The sequence below is a fragment of the Ochlerotatus camptorhynchus genome, unplaced genomic scaffold (genome assembly GCF_037179485.1).
Source record: "Ochlerotatus camptorhynchus isolate MF236.1 unplaced genomic scaffold, CSIRO-AGI_Acam_v1.1 ptg000244l, whole genome shotgun sequence".
Classification (NCBI taxonomy): domain Eukaryota; kingdom Metazoa; phylum Arthropoda; class Insecta; order Diptera; family Culicidae; genus Ochlerotatus; species Ochlerotatus camptorhynchus.
The window spans coordinates 2,133,945-2,157,611 of record NW_027040734.1 but is presented as its reverse complement, the minus strand read 5'-3'; the positions used below and the strand labels follow the sequence as shown (position 1 = coordinate 2,157,611).

Sequence of the window (23,667 nt, the reverse complement as noted above, 5' to 3'; positions counted from 1 at the left end):
TCCCCGGGGGCACAGGAACATGCCCGGGCGGGTTAGTGCGACCGTGGACTATCAATAAGGTAATTAACGGCCAAGTAATGTAAAATCATGAAGTTTAATACGTCGTACGACGGGTTTTGTTTCATGCCAAGAATTGGCCACTTCCTCGGGGGCACCGGAACATTTCCGTTGGCATCAGAACATGGCCAAGAGGGCTAGTATGACCGTGGACTTTCAATAAAGCCATTGCAAGCCAAGTTTTGTAAAATCATGAAGATTGATATGTCGGGATACGACGGTTTTGGTTCTTGTCGAGAATTGGTCACTTCCCCGGGGACACCGGATCATACCCGGGAAGCTAGTGGGACCGTGGACCGTTAATAAGGCCATTATCAGCCAAGTTTTGTAAAATGATGTATATTGATATGTCGAACGACGGGTTTTGGTTCTTGTAGAGAATTGGTCACTCCCCCGAGGGCACCGGAACATTTCTGGGGTCACCGTAACATGCTCGGGAGGGCTACTGTGACCGTGGACTGTAAATAAGGCCATTACCGGCCATGTTTTGTAAAATCATGAAGTTTGGCATGTCGTACGACAGGTTTGGTTCTTGTTGAGTATTGGCCCCTTCCCGCGGGCACCGGAACATTTCCGGGATGCCCAATGTTCATCGGTATAGCCGTAAATGGTCCAATTACATCATTTGAGTGGGAAAATATTATGTTCACCGTGTGTATAATTATTACAGAACAGTAAAGCCGAATGCCGACCCAGAGTGACCCCAACAGGAACCAGAATAGCTCCGGAACCCTGACGGATTACAGCATTTGAATAGATTCCCGACAAAATGCAACTTTTTGTCTTGAAAACCTATTCAAATTTAGACGTGAGGTACGCAAAGGTTAAATAAGAACAAATGATGCCGCATATTCTCTCATCTTATGGTGGAATTATTCTGAAGCCCTTTTGATATTTTATAATTACATCAGGATGCTCAAGAATCATTCTACAGACTCTCAATTGAACGAAAACGAAGTCCTTTTGATATCCTCTGATCCTTTAGACCATGAGATACTGTATCATCATATTACGTTGGTTAGTAATGATTACGAAGACCTTCAAAACATAGGGCCTCAGAAAATCTAGTCAGTAAAGGCACGATAATACCAAGACGCAGATGTCCGGTTGAGGGTTAGAAATTTGTTCGACTTCCCTAGGCATAGAATTTTATTGTGCTTGCCACACAATTAACAAATTCATGCATTGGTTGGCATCTTAAACCGCTCAAATCGTCATAACTTGTTGTAATCTGAGAGCTTCGGCAGCCTAGTGGTTCCTTCTAGTTAAAGTTATCGTAGTTACCATGTCGCTTCATTTTCGGTAATCGTTTTTTTGTAGAAGAGATTGTCAACATTGCTATTTAACTTAATAGAACCTGGTCGAATATTCTCGGTAAAATGAATGCGATGATGTACGGGGCTCGGTGGCCTATTGACGACCATTTTTGTCTATTGAACAGAAGACTATACTCTTCTGTTGGTTCTTCTTCTTCGTATTTCAAGCTTATTGATTATTGCATATTAGCTTATTGCGTGCTCTCAACTTAGTGTTCTAGATGCACTTCCACAGTTTTTAATTGAGAGCTTTCGATGTCTGTACGATTTTTGCATTAGTATAATTATGTGGCAAGTACAATAATATACTCTATGGCCAGGAACGTCGAGAAGTTTTCCAACCCGAAAAATTCCTTGACCGGACCGGAAATCGCTCCCAGCCGCCTCCAGCATGGTCTTGCTTTGTAGCTGCGCCTTTTTTCACTGAGCTAAGGGAGGCCCCTGTGGGTTCCTAGGCCCCGTTACTGAGTTGACAAACGCATCGGTTAGGTTAGCCTACCGAAAATATCTTTGCCTTCTAAGATGAGCTCACAGGAGATTTGTCAGTAAAATATAGATTCATGCTCAACAATTTATCGCTATTGGTATTTCCGAAGAAAAAATCTGCGGATCCCATCAATTGAAGTGATCTAGGCAGCCAAGCGAAATACGATGGCTCCAGTGTTAATCAATCACCTCGTATTGCAATCGGGTTCGCCGCTTGCAGAAAAAGTCGCCACCAAGCATCCAAGTCACTGCTGTACGTAACCGCGGTGCGGTGCAATTGCCGTGCCATTCAAAAATAGGTTAACCAGGCAAAAAAGAGAACTTTTTTTTTTGCTTCTTTCAAGAATCCCAACTCAAACACCTATCAATCATGCAAGCATGCATGTACCCTACAGAAATGGCCTCGTGTAATTGCAGGTGTAAAGCGCTGCAGTCGTTTGAAAGTCTCGCGTTTTACATAACTTTCAACTGCATTCACCGCCTTAGAGACGTCGTCGTCGCTCGTCAACGTCGTCGTTGTCGTTGTCGTCGTTGGTTGTTGTTAAACCTCTACACCTACATGCACCGACATTAGCCGGGTCGACAACAGAAAGGAATTGTTGTGAGTTGAATTGTGCTGGAAATGTCGATTTGTTGCTGGCAAACCGGGAGGGTGGAAAAACGGTGCATGAATTATTGTTACTTGAGCTGAGTTATGTGGCGGCAACAAAAAGTACTTGGAACCCGTCATGCTACGAACGAATTGAGAATGGCCCAATCAACTGCAATGACACACAATCGAATGGTGGTCGATGTGGTAAAGAAGTGTGTTAAAATTGAAAGGGAAAATATGGGCCACCTTTCCCAACGACTGGGACGACAACGACGACGACGACGATGACCAATTAGGGAAATAATAGCTCTCCGACATAGCACTGCTGACACAGTTATCGGTCGGTCATCGACTGCTAGCTGGTGTTGAAATAGTGCCAACTGATAAGTATTAGGTACTTTGTTTGGTTTTTTTATAGCGCTCTGGGCTTCTAGACGTCAACCAACAACCAAACGATGTGATAATTTGAAAGCGAGTTGCTGGGGGTCACTCACCACTTCCTCGTCTGCTGATGCTTTCTCGGTGGTGGTGGTGGTGGATGTGGCCTCTGTCGTGGTGCTGGTCGTAGATGACGTGCTGGAGGTGGCTGGTGCGCGACCGAAAATCAACGAGGTCGCCTTTAAACCATCCACCCTGACCATTAGTGCTATTATCACTGCAAAAAAGAAAAGAGAAAAGAAGATTTTAAGTCAGACAAATGGCAACCAATTAACGAAACGTGGGAGTGGGAGTGTGTGAATGATACTCCAGCCTCCTCGCGTCTATAAAAGTGAGTGTGCGGCTGTAAATTGCTGATAATTATCCGCTACTGCTGATGGTGGTTTCGTAATCAATTTTTCCGATCGGCACACGATTGAGCAAAACTGATAAAAATCAACATTGCACACGAATATTTATAATGGATGATTTTTCTTGGATTAACGCGCAGCCGCGCTGGCCTCGCCTTCCTTGCATCTACATATTCGTTGACTGTACGGCCGGCGTCGTTGAACTATTGATATGTGAACTGTGTCAAGCTTTGTGGGTCAGGTTGAGCCGAGCCGAGCCGCTGTTGGCTATTATTATAAGATCAGAGTGGAATGCGGTGGCAGAGGCAAAACAAAAGCACAATAATGAGATTGATTGGGTCGACGGACGATGTTTGTGTGATTTTTGGGTGAATTATTGGATTAGCTGTGTTTGTTTTTGGTGGTCTTGTTGGGCTTCTGTTGGAACGGTCGAAGTAATTAAAGAAGCCGATTTGTAGATACGGCCCTTCAATCTTTATTGCTTTTATGCTTTTGATTCGTAATAGTTCATTTACGCGTCCGTTGGAGCACTCACCTTTGATAGCAAAGTTATGTTTCTAAGTTTAAAAAAATGTAACTCTGCTAGAGTAAGTTTGCCAGTTATGGCATTAGTGTTCCAGTTTTGGTCCTAGGGCCTAACTTCAGGGTGTAGAGGGAAATAGCAAAACCAGGGCAATCTAATATCTAATTTTACTTTTTTTTTCTTTTTTTTTGTATAAATTTATTTGTACAGGCTCAATCGAATAAACTTTACAGAGCCAAGCTACCATTTGCGTTATACATGATAGATGTCTTAAAGCTAGAGTTAAAGGAATTGAACCGATTACTTGCGGTCGTCTCGAGGTTAGTAGAGATATACAGTTTTATGGATGGGGAGAGGGAGAAGGAAGTTTGAGTTATGATTTACGATACAAATATTTCATTATTCCTAAAACATGATCTTATTACTATTAAATTTGGTATCCGCAGTGTAATTATACAATTATTAAAAAAAACCACACGAACAAAACAAAAAACTAAACACAAGGTTAGTCAAACTTACGATCCAAGGTTAATATTCTTTAAGAAAACATATATAAGTTTTATAAACTCCAGATCGCGTCTACCCAAAATATCCCGAACTGGAACATTAGGTTGTACCTCAAGCCCGAAGGGAATCATACAACTCGGATCTGACTCCGCGATACTCCGCACAAGACCAAAGGATGTGTTCTGCGTCCACTTATTCTGCCAGCTGACGAGTGACTGTTGACGGTAAATGAAGAAAAATTCATCGTAGGCGATTTGTCGATCGTAAATATCGCCTTGCATAGCGCCCACCTTTGCAAGCGAGTCCGCCTTCTCATTGCCCGGAATCGAGCAATGAGATGGGACCCATGCAAAGGTGATGACAAAAGATCTTAAAGATAAAGCACTTAGAAGCTCTCGTATTTTCATGAGGAAATACGAGGAGTGCGTTACCCGCCTAATAGAGCGAATAGCCTCGACAGAACTGAGACTATCCGTAAAAATAAAACTGTGATCTGGTGGAAGTGAGGCGATCGTTTCTAGCGTATAGTATATTGGCGCCAGCTCGTCAATATATACGGAACAGGGAGCTTGAAGCATTTGAGAGGCGCTATGAAATTCGTTATAAATACCAAAACAAGCGGACGCCTCTATTAATGATCCATCTGTAAAGAACGATCTTGCGGAATCAACTTGGCCAAACTTTGCAGTGTATAATGACGGAACAATCGTGGAACGATGAAGTTCTGGGATCCCACGAATCTCCCGCGTCATAGATACATCAAAACTAACTGAATTGCCGAAGTCGGAGAAGCATACACGATGAGGATTATGCTGTGAAGGGCTGACATCCTGTGTTATGTACACGTAGTACAATGACATAAAACGAGTTTGAGGGTTCAGCTCAAGAAGCTTTTCAAAGTTTTCGATTACCAGTGGGTTCATAACTTCACAACGGGTGAGGAGCCTGAGGGACAATTCCGAAAACCGATCAAAGAGTGGCAACATGCCCGCCAACACTTCTAGACTCATCGTATGAGTCGAGTGCATGCATCCTAACGCGATACGAAGACACGATACTGGATACGTTCCAGTTTGATGATGTGAGTTTTAGCCGCCGACTGGAAACAAAAACTACCGTATTCTAAAACCGATAAAATCGTTGTCCGGTACAACGTTAGAAGATCCTGTGGATGAGCTCCCCACCACGTTCCGGTAATTGTTCGGAGAAAATTGATCCTTTGTTGACATTTTCGTCTCAGATACTCAATGTGGGATCGCCAGGTGCATTTTGAATCGAACCAGACCCCGAGATATTTGAAAGACATGGAATGAGTGATCGATTTACCCAAAACTTGAAGCTTCGGTTGTGCTGGGCTATGCTTCCTAGAAAAAACGACCAACTCAGTTTTCTCCGAGGAGAATTCGATACCTAGCTCGAAAACCCAAGTAGACAAATTGTCTAAGGTATCCTGTAAGGGTCCTTGCAGGTCGACCCCTTTGGGCCCTGTCATAGACACTACGCCGTCATCTGCAAGTTGTCTCAACGTGCAGTAGTCACTTAGACAATTGTCAATTTCTCTGACGTAGAAATTATACAAAAGAGGGCTTAAACAGGAGCCCTGGGGGAGAGCCATGTAACTAAATCGAGAAGCTGTAGAGTTTCCATGAGAAAAGCTCATATGTTTCTCTGACAGCAAATTGTACAAAAAGTTATTAATTAATGGAGAAAGGCCACAAGCGTGGAGTTTGTCCGAAAGGACTTCAACCGATACTGAATCAAAAGCCCCCTTAATATCCAAGAAGACAGAAGCCATTTGCTCTTTTTTAGCAAAAGCCAACTGACTTTCTGTGGAAAGCAACGCGAGACAGTCGTTCGTTCCCTTGCCCCTACGGAAACCAAATTGAGTATCTGAAAGTAGGTGGTTCGTATCAACCCATTTGTCCAAGCGAAAAAGGATCATTTTCTCCAACAATTTCGAATGCACGATAACATCGCGATGGGACGATACGAGTTATGATCTGACGCGGGTTTTCCAGGCTTTTTAATGGCTATAACTGTCACTTGCCTCCAATAATTCGGAACAATATTGAGCTCCAGGAACTGACAATCTAATTTTACTATCAGTATATTATTCTGCTATCAAAGTATACTTTGGTATATTCAAAGTGTTTTATGTTACTTCATACGTGAAGTTTACGATTTTCAGAGTTGGTTGGAAATGCTATCTAACATGAAGCTTTAGTGTGATAATTTGATAGCTAGAGAATGGTCTGAAGAGGGTAGGTAGATAGTTCCGCTAGAGTGCGGCAGTATGAAAATTGAAAATGAATCCTAATGAATGTGGACGTCTTAGTGAAATACCTGTTTAAAGAAAGAGAGAGAGAAGGCCTAGTAATTTCAATTTAATTCCACTACCTTATTTGTTTATCCAGATACGCGTATTTCGTCTACAATGTGCAGACTTCTACAGTGTCTTGTACTAATACTCGAATGAAGAAAAACATCGCATTTTACCGTATATATAAACCCAGGTACATTTTCACTTAGAAGCTAGGTAAATTTTAATTTAATTTCCTGTAGGAGCAGGTACTCCGCTGCTTACTCGTTGATGTGTCCTAGGTAGTAACTTGAAAAGCCATGTGTGTCCGTTTCCTTGATCCCTGTTGAGTAAAGTTGACTTCCGTTGTTGATCTCGAGGCTCCATGCAAAATTCAATTTCCATGGTGTTCGTAAAATCGTGATGTCCTCCGTCGATAGTTGGTGGTCCCCGGTGAAGATGTGTTCTGTAACCTTTGATTTGAAATCATATGTTAGGCCTTTTTCCTCTTGCTTTTTGGCCTTATTAACCTTCGCTATAGACGCATTTCGCGCCAAATCGTATTCAGAGCTGGCAGCACCCTCTCAGATTTCAATGAAATTTTCTGGATGTGTGGACCTTGACTAAATATGCCACTTTGCATACTTAGTTTTTCCAAAAATTTGTCTAGACTAACATTTGAGAAGGACCAAACTTTTTCTGCCGATTTTTTTCAAAAAAATATTATGGAAAAATGACAACTCCTACAGAAATGTGATGTATCGATGACTTTTAGAAAATTGTCCAAGTTATCAAAAAAAAAAAGAAATACTGGAAAAAAAATTCATTTGAGACCTACACTGAAAAAATCGATTTTTAAAATTTAAAGTCGATTTAAAAAAAAATTTGGATTTGGATTTGATTTGGATGAAATTTTGCCTCAAGATAGGTAACTATGTTTACTACCAACCGTCCATACATCGCAAGATGGGCACTTTTAAGGAAAAAAAGTTTTTCTTACGAAAACTTTTTCATGTCTGAACTGATTTTTTTTTTGATTTGCCATTTTCACACAAAACTAAACCAGTGAAGCTCAAAATCATCTCAGAATCCAATGAAGCTCAATTTGCGATTCAATTTTGTCCAATCAGCACTTAAGTTCACTTTGATTAATCGAGAATTTCATATGAAAAGAGCTCATGATGCATTTCTCGCCAAATCGTATTTGGAATTGGCAGCACCCTCTCAGAGTTCAATAAAACTATTTGGACATGTCGACTTTGTCAAAAAAATATCATTCCCTTATTCTGTTGTCTAGTATTGATGCAAAATTTGATAATATGTGAGAGAAAAAAGACAAGATTTTTCATATATCATTTATTTATATACTTTCAATGTTTTAAATCTATTTTCATACATGCTATTTTTTCCTTTTTCCAATCAAGTTAAATATTTTTGGTTCATCTTCTGAATTAGAATACCTTTTTGCCGCTACTTTGTCACCAGTTATAGGGACAAAACTGTGGAATTTCTGTGTGCCAGATATTGTCTTTGTGCTGTTATATAGTTCTTCGAGTTCTTCTGACATTTTGATGTACTGTTCAGTGGATATGTACTCGAAACGTAGTTTTGTGATATTTTTATCTGTTTGTTCAACTGCCCAGTTATATAATTCTCGTGGAGTTGTTATGGTGTTTCCATAATCTCGAGCAAGACTAGTTCTCTTTGCCATTCGCTTGAGAGTGCCACCAATGGCATCACAGGGACCTTTTCCATGAGACGTTGCAAAAAATGCCATTCTGCTTCTAATCCATGCTTTGATTGAAATCTACACAGACTAGCAAAGTTTATTTTTTTATTTTTGTATTGTGATGCTGCCCCATCTGACATAAAAGTAATTTTAGAAAAATCTATCGATTGTTTAATAACATCTATCATTTTTGAGATGAACAACTAAACTGCAACTATATCGTGAGTCATTATTTCTGATATGATAATGAAGCTAACATTTTCAAGTTTAATGTCTTTCTTATAATAAACTTCAAATGGATGTATTGTTGCTTGAGAATTATTCCAGTGATATCCTTGAGCAGCGTTTTGGATAATGAATGAATAATTTTCAGAAAAATCACAAATTGCTAGAATTTCGCCTTCTTTTAATGATTCTTTTTTATTTCTTAGAAAAGATGACTGTTGTTTGTAAATAAATTCATGAGTTATAAGTTTGTTAATTTTATCAATGAGATACGGAACAAATTCATCAACAGGCTTGATAATCGTTTCCAAATTACAACGATCAGTATTCAGCCACTGATGAAACACAACATCTTGTTTGTCATTTGATTCTAATAGCAAAGTAAGTTCCTCTTCAATATGTTCATTAGAAGCACTCTTTTCGCAAGCAAGGAAAAAGCAATCAGGTGTTCTAGTAGAAATATTACAAAGTATTTTTTCTATTATTGCATCTTGTGACATAATTCTTAAACTGTTGATCATTAATTTTACATTTTCATGAATTGCACAAATACATACATTATGTATACACTATGCTGCTGCCCACTAGTTGATGGTTGGGTATTGACTTCATTTCCAACCGATCGGCGTTTCTTCATAACTGGACTTCTATTATGAGATATCACGCTACGGCATGACTCACAAATGCTCATCGTTTCATCAATTTCGTGGTTATATCCCATAGAATGTATTTTTTCTACCATCGTTGACGATATGGCCCGTAACTTATTTCGGTTGCATCTCGGATTATTTATATTTGCACAACATTTTAATCCTTTGAGCCTTAATTTACTACTTTGGTCCATGATAATAATTTTACTACAACTTGTCTTCACAACTTTCGTTATCAGATTGACTGCTGCTTGTATGAAATCAACCTTAGTTTTATAGTGCTCATAGGTAGAATGAAGTGGTAGATATATAATGTTAATGGTTTAGGTATAAATAACAGAAGGGCATATAGAATTAAGATGCGATACGTTGACTTTCCAAATCGTTGTTGATTCGAAAGAAGATCTCAATTTAAATTTTTCATACCTAATTCTTTATGGATAATTTGAGCTAAGAATTCTAAGTTGCTATAGTAGTATCGGATTTTGCCTCAGTAGTAGACAATATAATCAATTATATTATTTTCTAATTATATAACCCCTTTTCATATGGAATTCTCGATTCATCCAAGTGATTAGTTGCTGATTAGACAAAATTCAATCACAAATGGAGCTTCATTGGATTCTGAGATGATTTTGAGCTTCACTGGTTTAGTTTTGTGTAAAAATGGTACGTTAAAAAAATCAGTTCAGACATGGTAAATTTTTTGTAAGAAAAACTTTTTTTCCTTAAAAGTGCCCATCTCGCGATGTATGGACGGTTGGTAGTAAACATAATGACCTATCTTGAGGTAAAGTTTCATCCAAATCAAACATGGCCATTTTTTTTAAATCGACTTTAAATTTAAAAAATCGATTTGTTTCAGTGTAGGTATCAAATGATATTTTTTCAGTATTTTTTTTCGATAATTTGGTCAATTTTCTAAAAGTCATCCATACAGCATATTTTTGTTGGAGTTGTCATTTTTCCATAATATTTTTTTGAAAAAAATCAGCAGAAAAAGTTTGGCCCTTCTCAAATGTTAGTCTAGATAAATTTTGGAAAAACTGAGTATGCAAAAGTGCTTACTTAGTCAAAGTCTTCACATCCAGAAAATTTCATTGAAATCTGAGAGGGTGCTGCCAGCTTCGATTCGATTTGGCGCGAAATGCGTCTATATGTTCTTTAAATCTAGTTGCTAAAGTTCTCTTGGTTTGCCCTACGTATACTTTGTTACAATGATTACAGCTTATTTTATGTACACCTGCTTTACCTAAAACATTAACTGGGTCTTTAGTGGATCCTTACAATGATTTCAACTGGTTATGTCTACTTGTGAAAACAAAATCTAATCCGAATTGTTTTAACTGTGGTCTTAGCTTACAAGTAATATCTTGATCAAATGGAACGGACACTCGTTTCAAGGGTTCAGGTTCTGCGGTGAGGGTTGTAAATAATCTCCTTAGGACTAGAAGATCGAGGAGTGCGAGTTTCCCGTCTTTTTCTACATCGTGAGTGAATTTGATATCCTTGTGAATTCTGTTGATCTCATCTCAAATTTGTGGAAGGGCTGTAGGCCGTTTAACTACGCGGAAGATATCGTCAACAGTGATGGTAAACTCTCTTGGGACTTTTACATTACTTTTTAATAAGGAATACTTACGTTAACTCGAATGGAATTTTCAGTTAACCCATTGTTGGCACACTGCTTGTGACGGTACAGAAGCGGCTCGGGTGAACTGTCAGCTAAACTGTCACGTTGACAGAGCTGAAGGAGAGAAGGAAGATAGACCGTGAAGATCTGCGGTGTCATCTATCTAATTGTAATAGAATTTCATAGTGAAGGTACGGACAGAAGGAGAAGAATAATTAAAAAGTGAAATTTATTTGGATAAAGCTAAATTAAATTGTCTCTTACAGCTAGTTAAATTATCTTACCGCTATATACTTAAACCTAGTTGTTCTATCTTTGTGAGTCTTGCTATTTCATGCAAATTGTAAGTTCTAAATCTAAATTGTTTAAACTTAACCTAACTTATGCTAAATCATGCAGGAATAGCGTGAAAATAATTGTCTGGGTTTTGGATTGTCCTTAAAACTACACATGCAAACCGATTTTTGTAAGTAAAACTAAACCTAATGAACTACTCCAAAACTAACCTTAAAATAAACTTACAGCTAAGCTACATTACAACACGAATACGTCGTTATGATTTGCTCGAAGAAATCGTACCGTGGGACATATCCGACCGACAAACATTGGGAACACCCATCTTAAAATAGATAGTTTAGTGCAAATAATCTCCCTATCAAAATTCAAAATATCCGCACCGTAGAGCCAATAGACACGCTGTGATTTCACTGAAGCTACTCTCGAGAGCGCTCTCAAGTGTACCTTCAGTGAAAACACAGAGTGTGGCTCTACGGTGCGGATATTTTGAATTTCGATAGGGAGATTAATATCACTGAACAATCTTCTTTAAGGTGGGTTAACTAAAAATTCAATTGGATTTAACGTAAGAATTCTATATTAAAAAGTAACAAAAAAGTAATAGTCATAGTAAAACCATGAACAGTTCACACAGGAAGGGGGATGTGGGTTTCCCATTGGGGCTCCTTTCGTCTGCTTGTAGAAGTTACCTTGGAAAGAGAAGTAGTTCTCTTCCATACAAAGGCGGGTCAGCTTAAGGTACGTCCGATCCTTGTTTCGCCATGCTGAAACCTCTCATTGTGTTAATAGCCAGTCCTCCAAATGGTTGATTGCTTTCTTGACCGGTACGTTGGGAAGCTGTGACGTCGAAAGATACCATAATCTCGTCCTCGTTGATGTCTCCTGAAGATTGTAGTTGCTGGGCGAACTCCTGGGTGTTACTAACTACTTTACTCTGCAACTGATTCGGCATACTCTGGAACTCTCTGACTAGCCACTTCGCTAGTTTGTGGGTGGGGAAACCAACTGCAGACACGATCTCTCGCATTTCATTCCCCGGTTTGTGGACTTAGGGGAGACCTTTGATCCTGGGTAGAATGGGATTGGATTCCCATAAACAACCTGCTCCATCTCCTAATATTGATTTGCACTCCTTCAGTGCTTTCTCCACGCGCTTCGCTATGTTATGTAAGGGGTCTACTCGAAGCTGTATGTACGGTCAGTTATTAATCTTCGTTGTCCATGGTAACGACCGCGTTGCCCTTGTCTGCTTTCACATAGTATACTGCTTTACTTTTCAGCTCCTTTACAATCCGAATTTCCTTTTCGTTGGTGCGACTTTGTTCCTGTCCGTCCTTGATTATGTTCGATGTGATAGTCCTGACCGTATTCTGTGATGATGTTGGAAGTGTCTTTGTAATCGCTGTCTCTACGTCAATGATGATCTGCTCCACGTCTGGCTTGGATGTAACCGTGTATCCTAGCCTCTTGTTGAGTTGAAAATGACCGAGATGTGAAGTATTTCTGTAGAAGTATTTCAAATCTCCTCATAGGTTAGGCAAAGAAGTGTGCGTTTGATATTGTGCTGTCGCATTAATGGCCCTTCGCTCATTTCCAACTGCTATTCAATTTTCATACTGCCGTACTCTAGCGGAACTATCAACTTACCCTCTTCAAATCATTATCTAGCTAATAAATTATCACACTAAAGCTTCATGTTAGATAGCATTTCCAACTCTCCTATAATTTTCTTATGTTGTAATATTTTGAAAACTAAAATATTTTTTTTTAAATTAACAAAAAAAAAAACTAATTGTGTTATGATAACAAAATCAGTTATTACTATGTTATTGACTTAATTTATTGAACAACAAACCAATAGCACAATAAGGTATGATAGCAAGCTTTGATATCATTTTGCAATTCACCTCTAGTCGAAACTTCTCTCGGGATTAGCTGACATTTCGATTACTTCATAGAATTGATAATGAATAAGAACATAGACATTTACGCAAATAATTAATATCACATACTAAATAATAATATCTCGTACGACAATATCTTATCCATAACAGCATACTTAGAAATAATTACTTTTACACGAGATGTAATTCAAATTGGACGTAAATCGTGGAACGTAAACAAACATTTCTTGTAAAATTTAGTGTTCTCAAACCGATACATAAGCAACTCAACGAAAAGAACGTTTGATTGAATTGATTTTCTCGTTTCTTTCACCCATCTCGCGATGTATTTTATTTTATTTTTTTTAATCGACTTTAAATTTTAAAAATCGATTTTTTTTCAGTGTAAAAAATAAATTATAATTTCGATAGAGCCTTATCAAATAAATTATTGATAAGGCTCTATCGAATTTACCTTACAGAGCCAAGGATTCTTGTTCACTATACAAAAATTCTTAAAACTATAGTCAAAAGGTACCGAATGCGTGATAATGTTTGCACCATCGTACAAATAAGGTTCCCGTTTCACCTGTGCATACAATGCCTTGGTTTTCATTGCATGCACTTAACCTATAGCTCATACCGTAGTAGGCTGTGTATGAAAGAAAATGATATACTTAGTTTGACAGTTGCACCATGACGAAGTGGCAGCGTATTCGTGATTTGTCGCACGCGCAAATGTCGCAAAAAGACATTTCAATCGCCGTGGGAGTGTCCCGGTGGACCGTCAAAAGGGTTTTAGACCGAGAAAAGAAAGGACAACTATACGCGAAGGTGGCCACAGGTCGTCCGAGGTCAGCTCGGGTTCCGAGGGTTATCGCTGCTATCAAAAGGAAGATTCGGGTGAATAAAGTGCGTTCAATAAAGAAAATGGCAAAGGAACACGTTATCAGTGACTTTATACTATCTTCCTTTATTCAAAAAGCCTCCTCCATCAGAACGGTATCCGCTTGCAGTTGTTTCATTGTATGGCAGTATCGCTAACTGGGGGCAGAGCGCTTCGATTGCAGCAATGGACGCAAAAAGTGGTCAACACTCAAACACTAATCACTAATTTACGGTTGCTTTCTAAAGTGAAGTGAATGAGGAGGACCACACAATGGTTGCTGCCGAATAAACAAACAAACGCGTGACACACATCGAGAGTGGCCTGCTTCTTTTTTTTTTCCTTTGGTTTGTTTTTTCCGTCGATCTTGTTTTCCGTGCTGAGCACCAATGCTACCGACGTGCCAGGAAGGCAGCTCCCACACCTGGACCCTACCTATCGACCCATCAACTCATGAACCTGGGACCAACGGCTTTACTTCCCATCCGAAGGAAGGCGTGATCAGAGATGTTATGCCTCAGAACATCCCGGCGGCGCCGACTGGGATTGAACCCAGGCCTGCTGGGGTGAGAGGTAATCACGCTTACCACTACACCACCGGCGCCGTTAGTGGCCTGCTTCTGTAGACAGTCGAGTGAACATTGTTCACAGATACGTGACACCCCGTTGGTGGGCATAGCTTAGGCGATTTTCTAAGCTTGAAGACAATTGTTTGCATTTTTGTCTCGTTGCTTTGTCTCGATTGTGAGGCTGGTGAGATAGGAAACATACTTTGTCCCTCCTCCTGCAACCGGGGTAGGTAATCCTTAAGGCCGACAGAATAGTAGAAGCGATTCGAAGCGATGTCAATTGGCAAAGCGAAATGAAGCGGTAAGCAAAGCAACCTATGACATAGTGAAAGCGTTTTTTAAAACATTACAGCCGCGCGCGCAGTGCAAAATATTTGTAAAAATTTGTTTCAATTCAGCGTGGATTCATCCGATGAGGAATATTTTGCTTCCTCAAGCACGATTTATTTCGTAATGAACAACAAAAGAGAGTTTGTAGTGCACCCGGTCAATCGAAATAGAAGGCGAGATGAGGAGTTCTTTAGATTATTCGAAGATCTTCGTAAATATCCCGAGAAGTTTCGGTCTTACACAAGAATGGATATGGACACATTCGATCTGATTTTGAATCTAGTGACAAACAAAATTATCAGCCCACTTGCGTTCGCAGGCGTCAAAACACAACACGAACAGCTCTGTCGTTTTGCTGAACGCTGCACACCTCTTCGCATCGCTTTCACTATGATAAGTTTGGGCGATTCCCATAGAACGCTCATAGATGGAGCTTTCACGCAAGCGCTTCGCTTATTGCCAACGCATCGAATCGCTTCGAATCACTTCTACTATGTTGTCGGCCTAAGGCCCAAGCGCAATGACAGCGGCAGCAGAAATGCCCGATCTGAGTAAGCCTACTTGTCGGATTGCAAACTAGTTAGAACCAAATCGACTTCGGTTAGGCATCTTGCTGTCGTTTGTGACAACTGTCAAACTTTCTGTTTCCGTTCCGCTTCCGCCCACATTGCGCTTGGGCCTTTAGGCATTCATTCATTTGCCATTATTGCACTGTCATTCGCATATAACGCCAAGCTACAGCCGTTGGGGAGCTGTGGACGCTGTGGTACGTCGGATGTGAAAATGCTGTACAACATTGGACTCAGCAAGCGAACGAAAATGACGTTCGCTAAGGTAGCTCCTCATCAACCTGACCAGGTATACAGGACAGCTCAAAGGTGTGGTATCGCTCTCGGCTTCTGCTTTAGAATTTTCGACTCTTTCCAGAACGGCCTTGAGTGGTCGCCCATCTGTCGGTGAGGGGGAGTACCGCTACTCCCGTGACAGGCAGTGTAGTCTTGTTAAAGACTACAACAGGGTATTCGAACTTGAAGAGCTCAACCCAAGTAGCACAATTCTGTCCCAACAAGTTGCAGCAACTTGTTTATAACTGAAATAAGTCGTATATAAGTTTCCAAGACCTATTTATAACAAGGGTGCTACTAGTGAACTGGGCCCTGCGCCGCGACATTGGTAAGGCTGCGGGCCCTGACGACATTGGGTATCCCTTGCTTAGGAGATTACGTCTTGTCGGCCGATTGGCTCATCTTGACACTATGATCGAAGTCTGGCTTTCTGGCCAGATACCGGACGAGTGGAAAGAAGGGTTGGTTATTCCTATTCCCAAACCTGGGAAGGATAAAACCCTAACAGATGGTTATCGACCGATAACCCTGCTGAGCTGCATGGGAAAAACATTCGAGCGGATGGTTAACCGTCGTCTGTCAACTGAGCTGGAGAGGCAAGGATGAATCCACCCACAGCAACACGCATTTCGATGCGGCTATGGATCGGAGACGTTCTTCTCTGAGCTCGATCATTTATTGGACAAGGCCTCGTCGGAAGATTTGCATGTAGATGTAGTCTCCCTCGATTTGTCCAAGGCATATGATATGACATGGAAGCATCCTATCTTGACTTCCTTCAAGAGCTGGGACTTCCAAGGATGTATGTTTAACTGCGTAGAAAACTTTCTACAGAGCCGTAGGTTCCGAGTATTGAACGCTGGCGCAACCTCTTCCTCGAGGTTGCTGGAGAATGGCATCCCGCAAGGGTCTGTCCTCTCGGTTACACTGTTTCTCATTGCGATGAACTCAGTGTTTGAACGCATTCCTAAGGAAGTATACATTTTTGTATACGCCGATGATATTACCCTTATCGTGTTAGGTAAATAGTCTGTCGTTGACTGGGCAGATGGTGTTGGGTTTGTGATTTCCCCCGAGAAGTCCAAACTGCTGCACGTCTGCTTTCGTCATCACCACAGACCGAGCCTGCCATTTGTTAGTATCGGTGAGCATGCGGTCAAGGCCGTACGCGAGATGAAACTGCTTGGTGTGACTATTTATAACAAACTCCGATTTGTTAAGCACGCCAAGTTGGTGAAGGATAACGTCAACAACAAGTTGAACATCCTTCGGACCCTAAATGGTCGCTTCTCTGAAGCCTCTCGTAGTACATTGACCAAGGTTGCTAGGGCTCTGATTGTCCCTAGCATCCTTTACGAGGCGGAATTGTGGAGCAGGGGTGGTGTCTCCCTGCTCAAGATTCTGGAACCTCAGTACAATGGGGCGTACAGAATTTGTAGCGGAGCGCTGAGGTCTTCACCGATAGTTTCTCTATTGGTGGAGAATGGAAAGGTTCCTTTGGTGCATGTTGTCACCGAAGACCTGGCCACCAAGGCGCTGAGGTTACTAGAAAGGGATCCCATCCTCAATGACAGGCCCACGGTTGCAAGGGCGAGAGGATGGTGGAGCGACTTGACGGGAGTAGATTTTCCCACGTTAGCCCAGCGAGCTAGGCTGTGGCAACGGGCATGGGATGCTACTGCCCCGAAAGTTGATTGGAGGGTTAAAGCTATGTGCGGGGCGGGGGCCAGCTCTGATGTGGCGAAAGCTGCATTTAGAGAGGTCGCTGCCTCATACGAGGGAAGGCCCATGCTATTTACGGACGGTTCATTAATCGAAGAGGAAGTTGGTTATGGGGTGTCTGGGGAGGCCATAAGCCGCTGCGGCCGGTCTCTGTGGTATCTTCTCAGCTGAGGCCTATGGTTTCCTGCAAGCTTGTAGGCTAGCAAATGGGTCTCTGACTCTGCGAGTTGTCTCTCTGCCCTGGAGCATGGGCAGGTTGGACACCCGTGGCTGTTAGAGGTGCAGCGGTACGCTAACATAACCTTTGTATGGGTACCTGGACACGCAGGTATACCAGGAAATGAGGCTGCTGATAAACTAGCTAACCAGGGTCGCCTTGCTCAGCTAGAGGCCTCTCCGGTGCCCTATAGTGACGCTACCGGCTGGGTGAAGCAGACCTCGCGATACGCATGGAATGTGTCTTGGCATAACAACCGTGATGCATTCCTGCGTAGAATCAAGAATACTACACAAGAGTGGAAGGATGTACCTAATTCTCGAGATCAGAAAGTTCTGACTCGGCTGAGGATTGGTCATACACGGCTCACTCATGGACCTCGTTTTAGCGGCAGTGTGGCCTACTGCCAGGGATGCGGTGCTGTTTTAGATGTAAATCATCTATTGGTAGAGTGCCCGGCAAGAGCACAATTGAGGGAAGATATGGGTGTCGTTGGTTCAATCCGTGAGGTATTGTTCAACGACAGTAGTACAGAACAAACTGCACTCAATTTCTTGCGGGCGGTTGACTTATACGATATGATATAAGCATAAGTAAGTTGAGCGGCATTGGAAAGAAAATGACTTGTATAGTCACTCCACTTCATTCGTGTGTGAGGGAGGACGACCCAATGGGGAAATCTTTTGCCGAGTTGCACAAAATGCTTGTGCCGAAACAAGTTATCCTGAAGACTGCTCTAGCGCCGGTCTTCAACACCGACTGTGTAATTGTAGAGAAATCCACGTTCATCACCACTAGCGGCGGCTGCTTACTTTTGCCAAATTTCTGATCCGATGGCGTTGTTGAAGGACCAGTTCCCTGTTCTTCGGTGTTTCCGGCCAATGGCGCGAATGGATCGTGGCTAAGTAGTTTGGTTTGAGCGCTGTCGTCATCCTCTCCAAACTTCATCCGCTTCACTGCGGCTGAGCTGGGAGTCGCATTTTGCGACATACTGCAAGTTGTACGCGAGAAACTATCGTCCGGGGAGCGTGTGTCCTTATGAATGAGCTTGTTGAGCTACACATTTTATATGGAGTGGACGGTTCCTGCCGTATTTTTTTTCAAAAACTTGGTTGTTTTAGTTGTCATTTTTCCATAATATTTTTTTGAATAAAAAATTTGGCAGAACAAGTTTGGCTCTCCTCAAATGTTAGTCTAGATAAATTTTGGAAAAACTGAGTATGCAAAAGTGCTCTTTAGTCAAAGTCTATATATCTAGAAAATTTCATTGAAATCTGAGAGGGTGTTGCCAGCTTCGATTTGTTTGGCGCGAAATACGTCGATAAGCAATAAACTTGAAATGCGAAGATGAAGAAAAACGTACATTGAATGGGAGGGAAAAGTCATGTGAAACGCTACATTCTGGTAAGGTTTGCAAATATTTGACATACTACAAAACCCTGCTGCCGAGTTGTATGTTGTTTTCTCCGTCCATCTCTCCCTCTTTGGATTTCTAGTATTTACTTAGTAATGATTATCATAATTTAAAGCTCTTTATTTTGCAAAATGCTTGATTCCTTGACACAAAAAATAATTGCACACGTTGAACAGAAAATATACCTGTTGCTGTTACCGGCGATAAACAAGTTGACACAGTAATGAATTACGCAGACCTTAACATTGCTATTGATTGACTCGTTATGCAATCAATTTGAACGGATTCACGCTAGTGGATGGCCATGAAAGAAAGAAACAGTGTAGAAAACACAGATGATTAATTGATTTCTTCATTCACGCCGAACAAAGACCATACACGCATTATTTGATCAATCGGGGCCTGCCTACCGGGCGGCGGTTGGCGTTTGTTGTTTCCCCAATAAATTTTACACCTGGTCTTATCACACCGCACGAGTCTAGAGTGGCCAGCACGAGGAAAGGCAAAGCACCGCCTCCCCTGATGCTGGGGAGTCACATCATTATTTCCTGGGAAGATGCGTGATGAGTGAATGTTAGGGTGGTTCAAATTATGTATTATTTTTACTTCAATCGATTCAGAATTAGAACCTGATTATCTTCCCAAAATTTGAGCTCATTTTGCTGCATTCTGAAAAAGTATTGGAAAATTTTCTCAGCAACATCGCTTAATTATCGATTGATTTAGAAGTGAACAGTATTCGTCGCGCCAGGTTCACCAGTGTAGTTCAAGTAGTGGTCATGTCAGATCAACATCTTAACAACTCCAGATACCAAGTTACAAAATTTGTATTTCCCTAAAATACAGACAGGTTGCTTTAATTTTGTCGAGGCACAATATTTTGAAAAAGAGTTCTTCTAGACCCTTGAGAAAATAGGGTCTTATTTATGCTCAACTAGGAAAATCCAGAATGTATTGCTTAATTTAAATTAAAATGGCTGGTAGAAGGTCATCTCAAAACTGCTCGACAACATTATCAATTGATTTATTTAAATTTGCTCGGAGTGAAGCAAAATGGACCATTTGAACCACCCTAGACTGAAAGATACGAGCGCAGCGGAAGATTCGAGGAACGAAGCAACACGCCGCCAATCCGGATCCGCCACCGCGCACTGCTATTCAATGTCATTGTCATCGATTCTGCGACCGATGACGGTGGCACAAGCGCGCGGGGCAATCGAATCTGGTCGGTTTTGAAACGCTTCCACGAATTAATATCACCGCCATCGTGACGGAGCGGAAAATTCCCACCTTGCGAACCGAAATGGGATCTCGCACTCAGCGCTTCGCAATAAGCTTTAATTCTCCTTCCTGTGAAACAGTTAAGAAGCATCACCCGTAGAAGCCTAAACTCGACAGGGAAACCCGTTCGACAGGGGTTTCCGCCGGCGGCCTTGGCATTGAGATGTTCGATGATTTAATTGGTCTTGATTGGGGTTACAGAATTGATGAGGCGGATATTGCTTGCTGGGGGCTGGGGGAGGAGAAAACGTTCTAACGAATGGCAGGTTTATCTGAATGGCTATTATGCAATCTTAATCAATAAATCATCGGCACTTACCCGCAAAAGCCAGCAGCCATCGTCGGATCTTTTTCATAGCTTTGCCTGTGGAGAGATAAGTCGAAAAAACAAACCGAATTAGTAAAATGCATGTTTCCTGCTGTGCGATGTGTGGTTATACAATTTGTGCCGAAAAGTACAATTCAATCGGCAAATGGTTTCAACGATTATGACTAAAAGCGATCGATACAGTGTGCGAGTGATCGAATGGCCGGTGTGGCGTTGGGTAGGCAGATCTTTTGACGGGCCGCGATTGATTGATTGAATGACTGTTTGATTTCACTAATCACCGTGTCGTGTAGTAGCAGCGGCGGCGGCTTCACCATCAACAGCGTCTCAGTGAGTTAGTATGTGTTTGAATGCGGAGGTAGTTTTTAATTTTTGGACGGTCTTCCTGTGTTCCGAATTTCCGGCAGATTCGGGTGTTGTGTTTTGTTCGTTTTGTATGGTACATTAACGGTTGTTTGTGGCATTGTATCTTTTTTTGAGAAGGCAGGTCTCAAACAAAGTTATGAAATGATTCGGTGAGATCTGGAGGTGTATGTCGAATGTGTGGTATTTAGCTTTATGCGATCTGGGTAAGGGGTGTCAAATTTAGAGTATTATATCACTTTTGGTTTCGTAATCCTTATTGTTAGTTGAATGGACTAAGGGTTTTGATCAATGAATGAATATAATAGAACTATAGCTGTTGCTTCCACTATTTTACAAATTCCCGCATCAAAAGGAAACCTAGCGGCGCCGGTGGTGTAGTGGTAAGCGTGATTACCTCTCACCCCAGCAGGCCTGGGTTCAATCCCAGTCGGCGCCGCCGGGATGTTCTGAGGCATAACATCTCTGATCACGCCTTCCTTCGGATGGGAAGTAAAGCCGTTGGTCCCAGGTTCATGAGTTGATGGGTCGATAGGTAGGTAGGGTCCAGGTGTGGGAGCTGCCTCTCTGGCGTCGGTAGCATTGGTGCTCAGCACGGAAAACAAGATTGACGGAAAACAAATCAAAGGAAAAAAAAAAAAAAAAAAAAAAAAAAAAAAAAAGGAAACCTGATCGCGTAAGTGTAAGGTTCCACTTAAATTATTGATGAAATTGTTCTTCATTCCTTTATTTAACGTCGGTCTCTGTTCCGCAATCTAGTGCCAATCACCGACGGACATCGATTGCCATCCATTGATGGCAATCGAATGTGCAAGGGAGGTAGCTTCCACACCTGCCTAGGATATCACACCCATTTAACACACATAGGCCGGGACCAACGGCTTTTACTTCCCTTCCGAAGGAAGATGTGACAAGAGATTTTTATGCCTCAGAAAAATCCCACCGAACTCGGCTGGAATTGAGCCCAGACCCATTGGGTTGAGAAAGCAGTCACGCTTACCATTACACCACCGGCGCCGGCTAATGATGAAATTGTTAATCAGCATCATTCTCCCCAGCTACCAGGAACTGACGTACTGGGAAAGCTTTTGAGTATTGTTTCTTCTCAACCAAACATCAACATCAACAGAAAACATCAGTGTTGACGACGATTACAGTGGAAATTTTGTCGGATTGCATGGTTTCTCCGCACAGAAACAAATATTTTGTAAATTTCAACTACCAACTGGAGCAGGTTTTAAATATTAAATGACACATTTAAGTATCTGAAATTCATCGAATTATAGCTGAAATTTACACGTTCATGTAAATTTATATCATTGTTCGTTGAAAATTAAATCAATATCAATGTAAAAACACAGGGCAAAAAATACATCAATGTGCCAAGTGCAAATTTATAATGATTTTGCTGTGCAGCTTTCGCCGCTACATCAATTTTTCGAGTAACCTCATCGATTTCTTCAACGTCGAAAGCTAGTAAAAATATCGTGGTGACAGTTCGTATTATACTCTCAGTGTAGTGGACACTGAATCGGGAAAACCGGGAAATCTATGAATTAACCGAGAATCGAAAACAACTACACACTTAGAAAAATTGATGTAAATTTAGGTGCTCTGAGACTGACATATACGAGCGTCAATTTTGACATAAAATTGACTCATAACAGACGCGAAATTCAATTCAATCAAACGTAGTTTTTGTCGAGTATCGATCTTTTCAGTCTCGGAGCCCTTAATTTGACATGACATGTATGTTTACGTCTCATACTTTATGTCAAATATAGATTTCGTCACGTGTAAAATTAGTTATTTATAAGTGTGTAGGAGAATAAGGTAAATAACCGAGAATTCAATTGGAACCTTAAAATATATGTTTAAGTAATACCTATTTTGATTGAATTGATTTGAATTTCAATTTTATCTCCGATATCTCGAATACTTCACTTAGAATCTTGAGTATTACTTCAAGCTTGGAATTCTGACCTTATACTTAGTACGGAGTACCAAAGATCCAATCTGAGATCTAAGATAAATAGCAATGCCCCAGAGTTTCAGAAATTTGTCACACACACGAGTTTCTCGAATGATTCCAATGAAAATCCTAAACAATTCCAAATCCTCCGACACGTGATTTTTTGATAAGTTTTGCAATCTTCAAAAGTTTTTCGATATGTGATGTCCGATACAGTGCTTTCATGGTAAATTTAGAGCTGGTTACTCATTGATTATGCATATGTGCACCCCGCTCACCACAAAACAATGCGCCCTTTTTAAGGAGCGTCTATAATCGTAACTATGGAAAGTGTCTGTAATCAGTACAATCAGCAAAACTTCAAAATACTAATTTTTTGGGTACTGGATTTTCAGTTTAATGGTGGATCAAAGCTCTACGATGTTTCATGTCCGACGTTTAAGTCTTTGGAATTGACCTACTTCATGGGATATGAAGCTGTACTGTCTTCCGATTAGCGCAAAAAGTGTTACGATCTACTAAAACTAGCCCTGATGAAGATCTCAACCCCAGGATCGAAACGCAAATATAATTAATAATTCTTCAAGATCTTTAAAAGTCTAGAATTTTCAGAAGTTTTCGATGCATCTTTGAAGTTATTAGCTCCTTTCCACGACTAAATTGGAATTACTGGATACAACTGGCTTATCAACTTCAAATCAGTCCTTTCTCCCTACTAGTAGCTACACATTTATTCATTCATATGCCCCTCGCAA

The 23,667-nt window shown here is 41.1% G+C and overlaps 1 protein-coding gene across 3 annotated transcripts in view; it reads right to left on the bottom strand.

Moving 5' to 3' along the window:
• Positions 1-23,667, bottom strand: part of LOC135704624 (probable serine/threonine-protein kinase kinX) — a 220,760-nt gene that overhangs the window by 51,771 nt on the left and 145,322 nt on the right. For all 3 annotated transcript variants that reach the window (XM_065226091.1, XM_065226093.1, XM_065226092.1), the window contains 2 exons: positions 20,569-20,613; positions 2,946-3,106 (listed from right to left, as the gene is read on the bottom strand). In XM_065226091.1, the coding sequence (XP_065082163.1) occupies positions 2,946-3,106; positions 20,569-20,605 (198 nt within the window). In that variant the 5' untranslated portion in view covers positions 20,606-20,613. The remainder of the gene's footprint in view (positions 1-2,945; positions 3,107-20,568; positions 20,614-23,667) is intronic.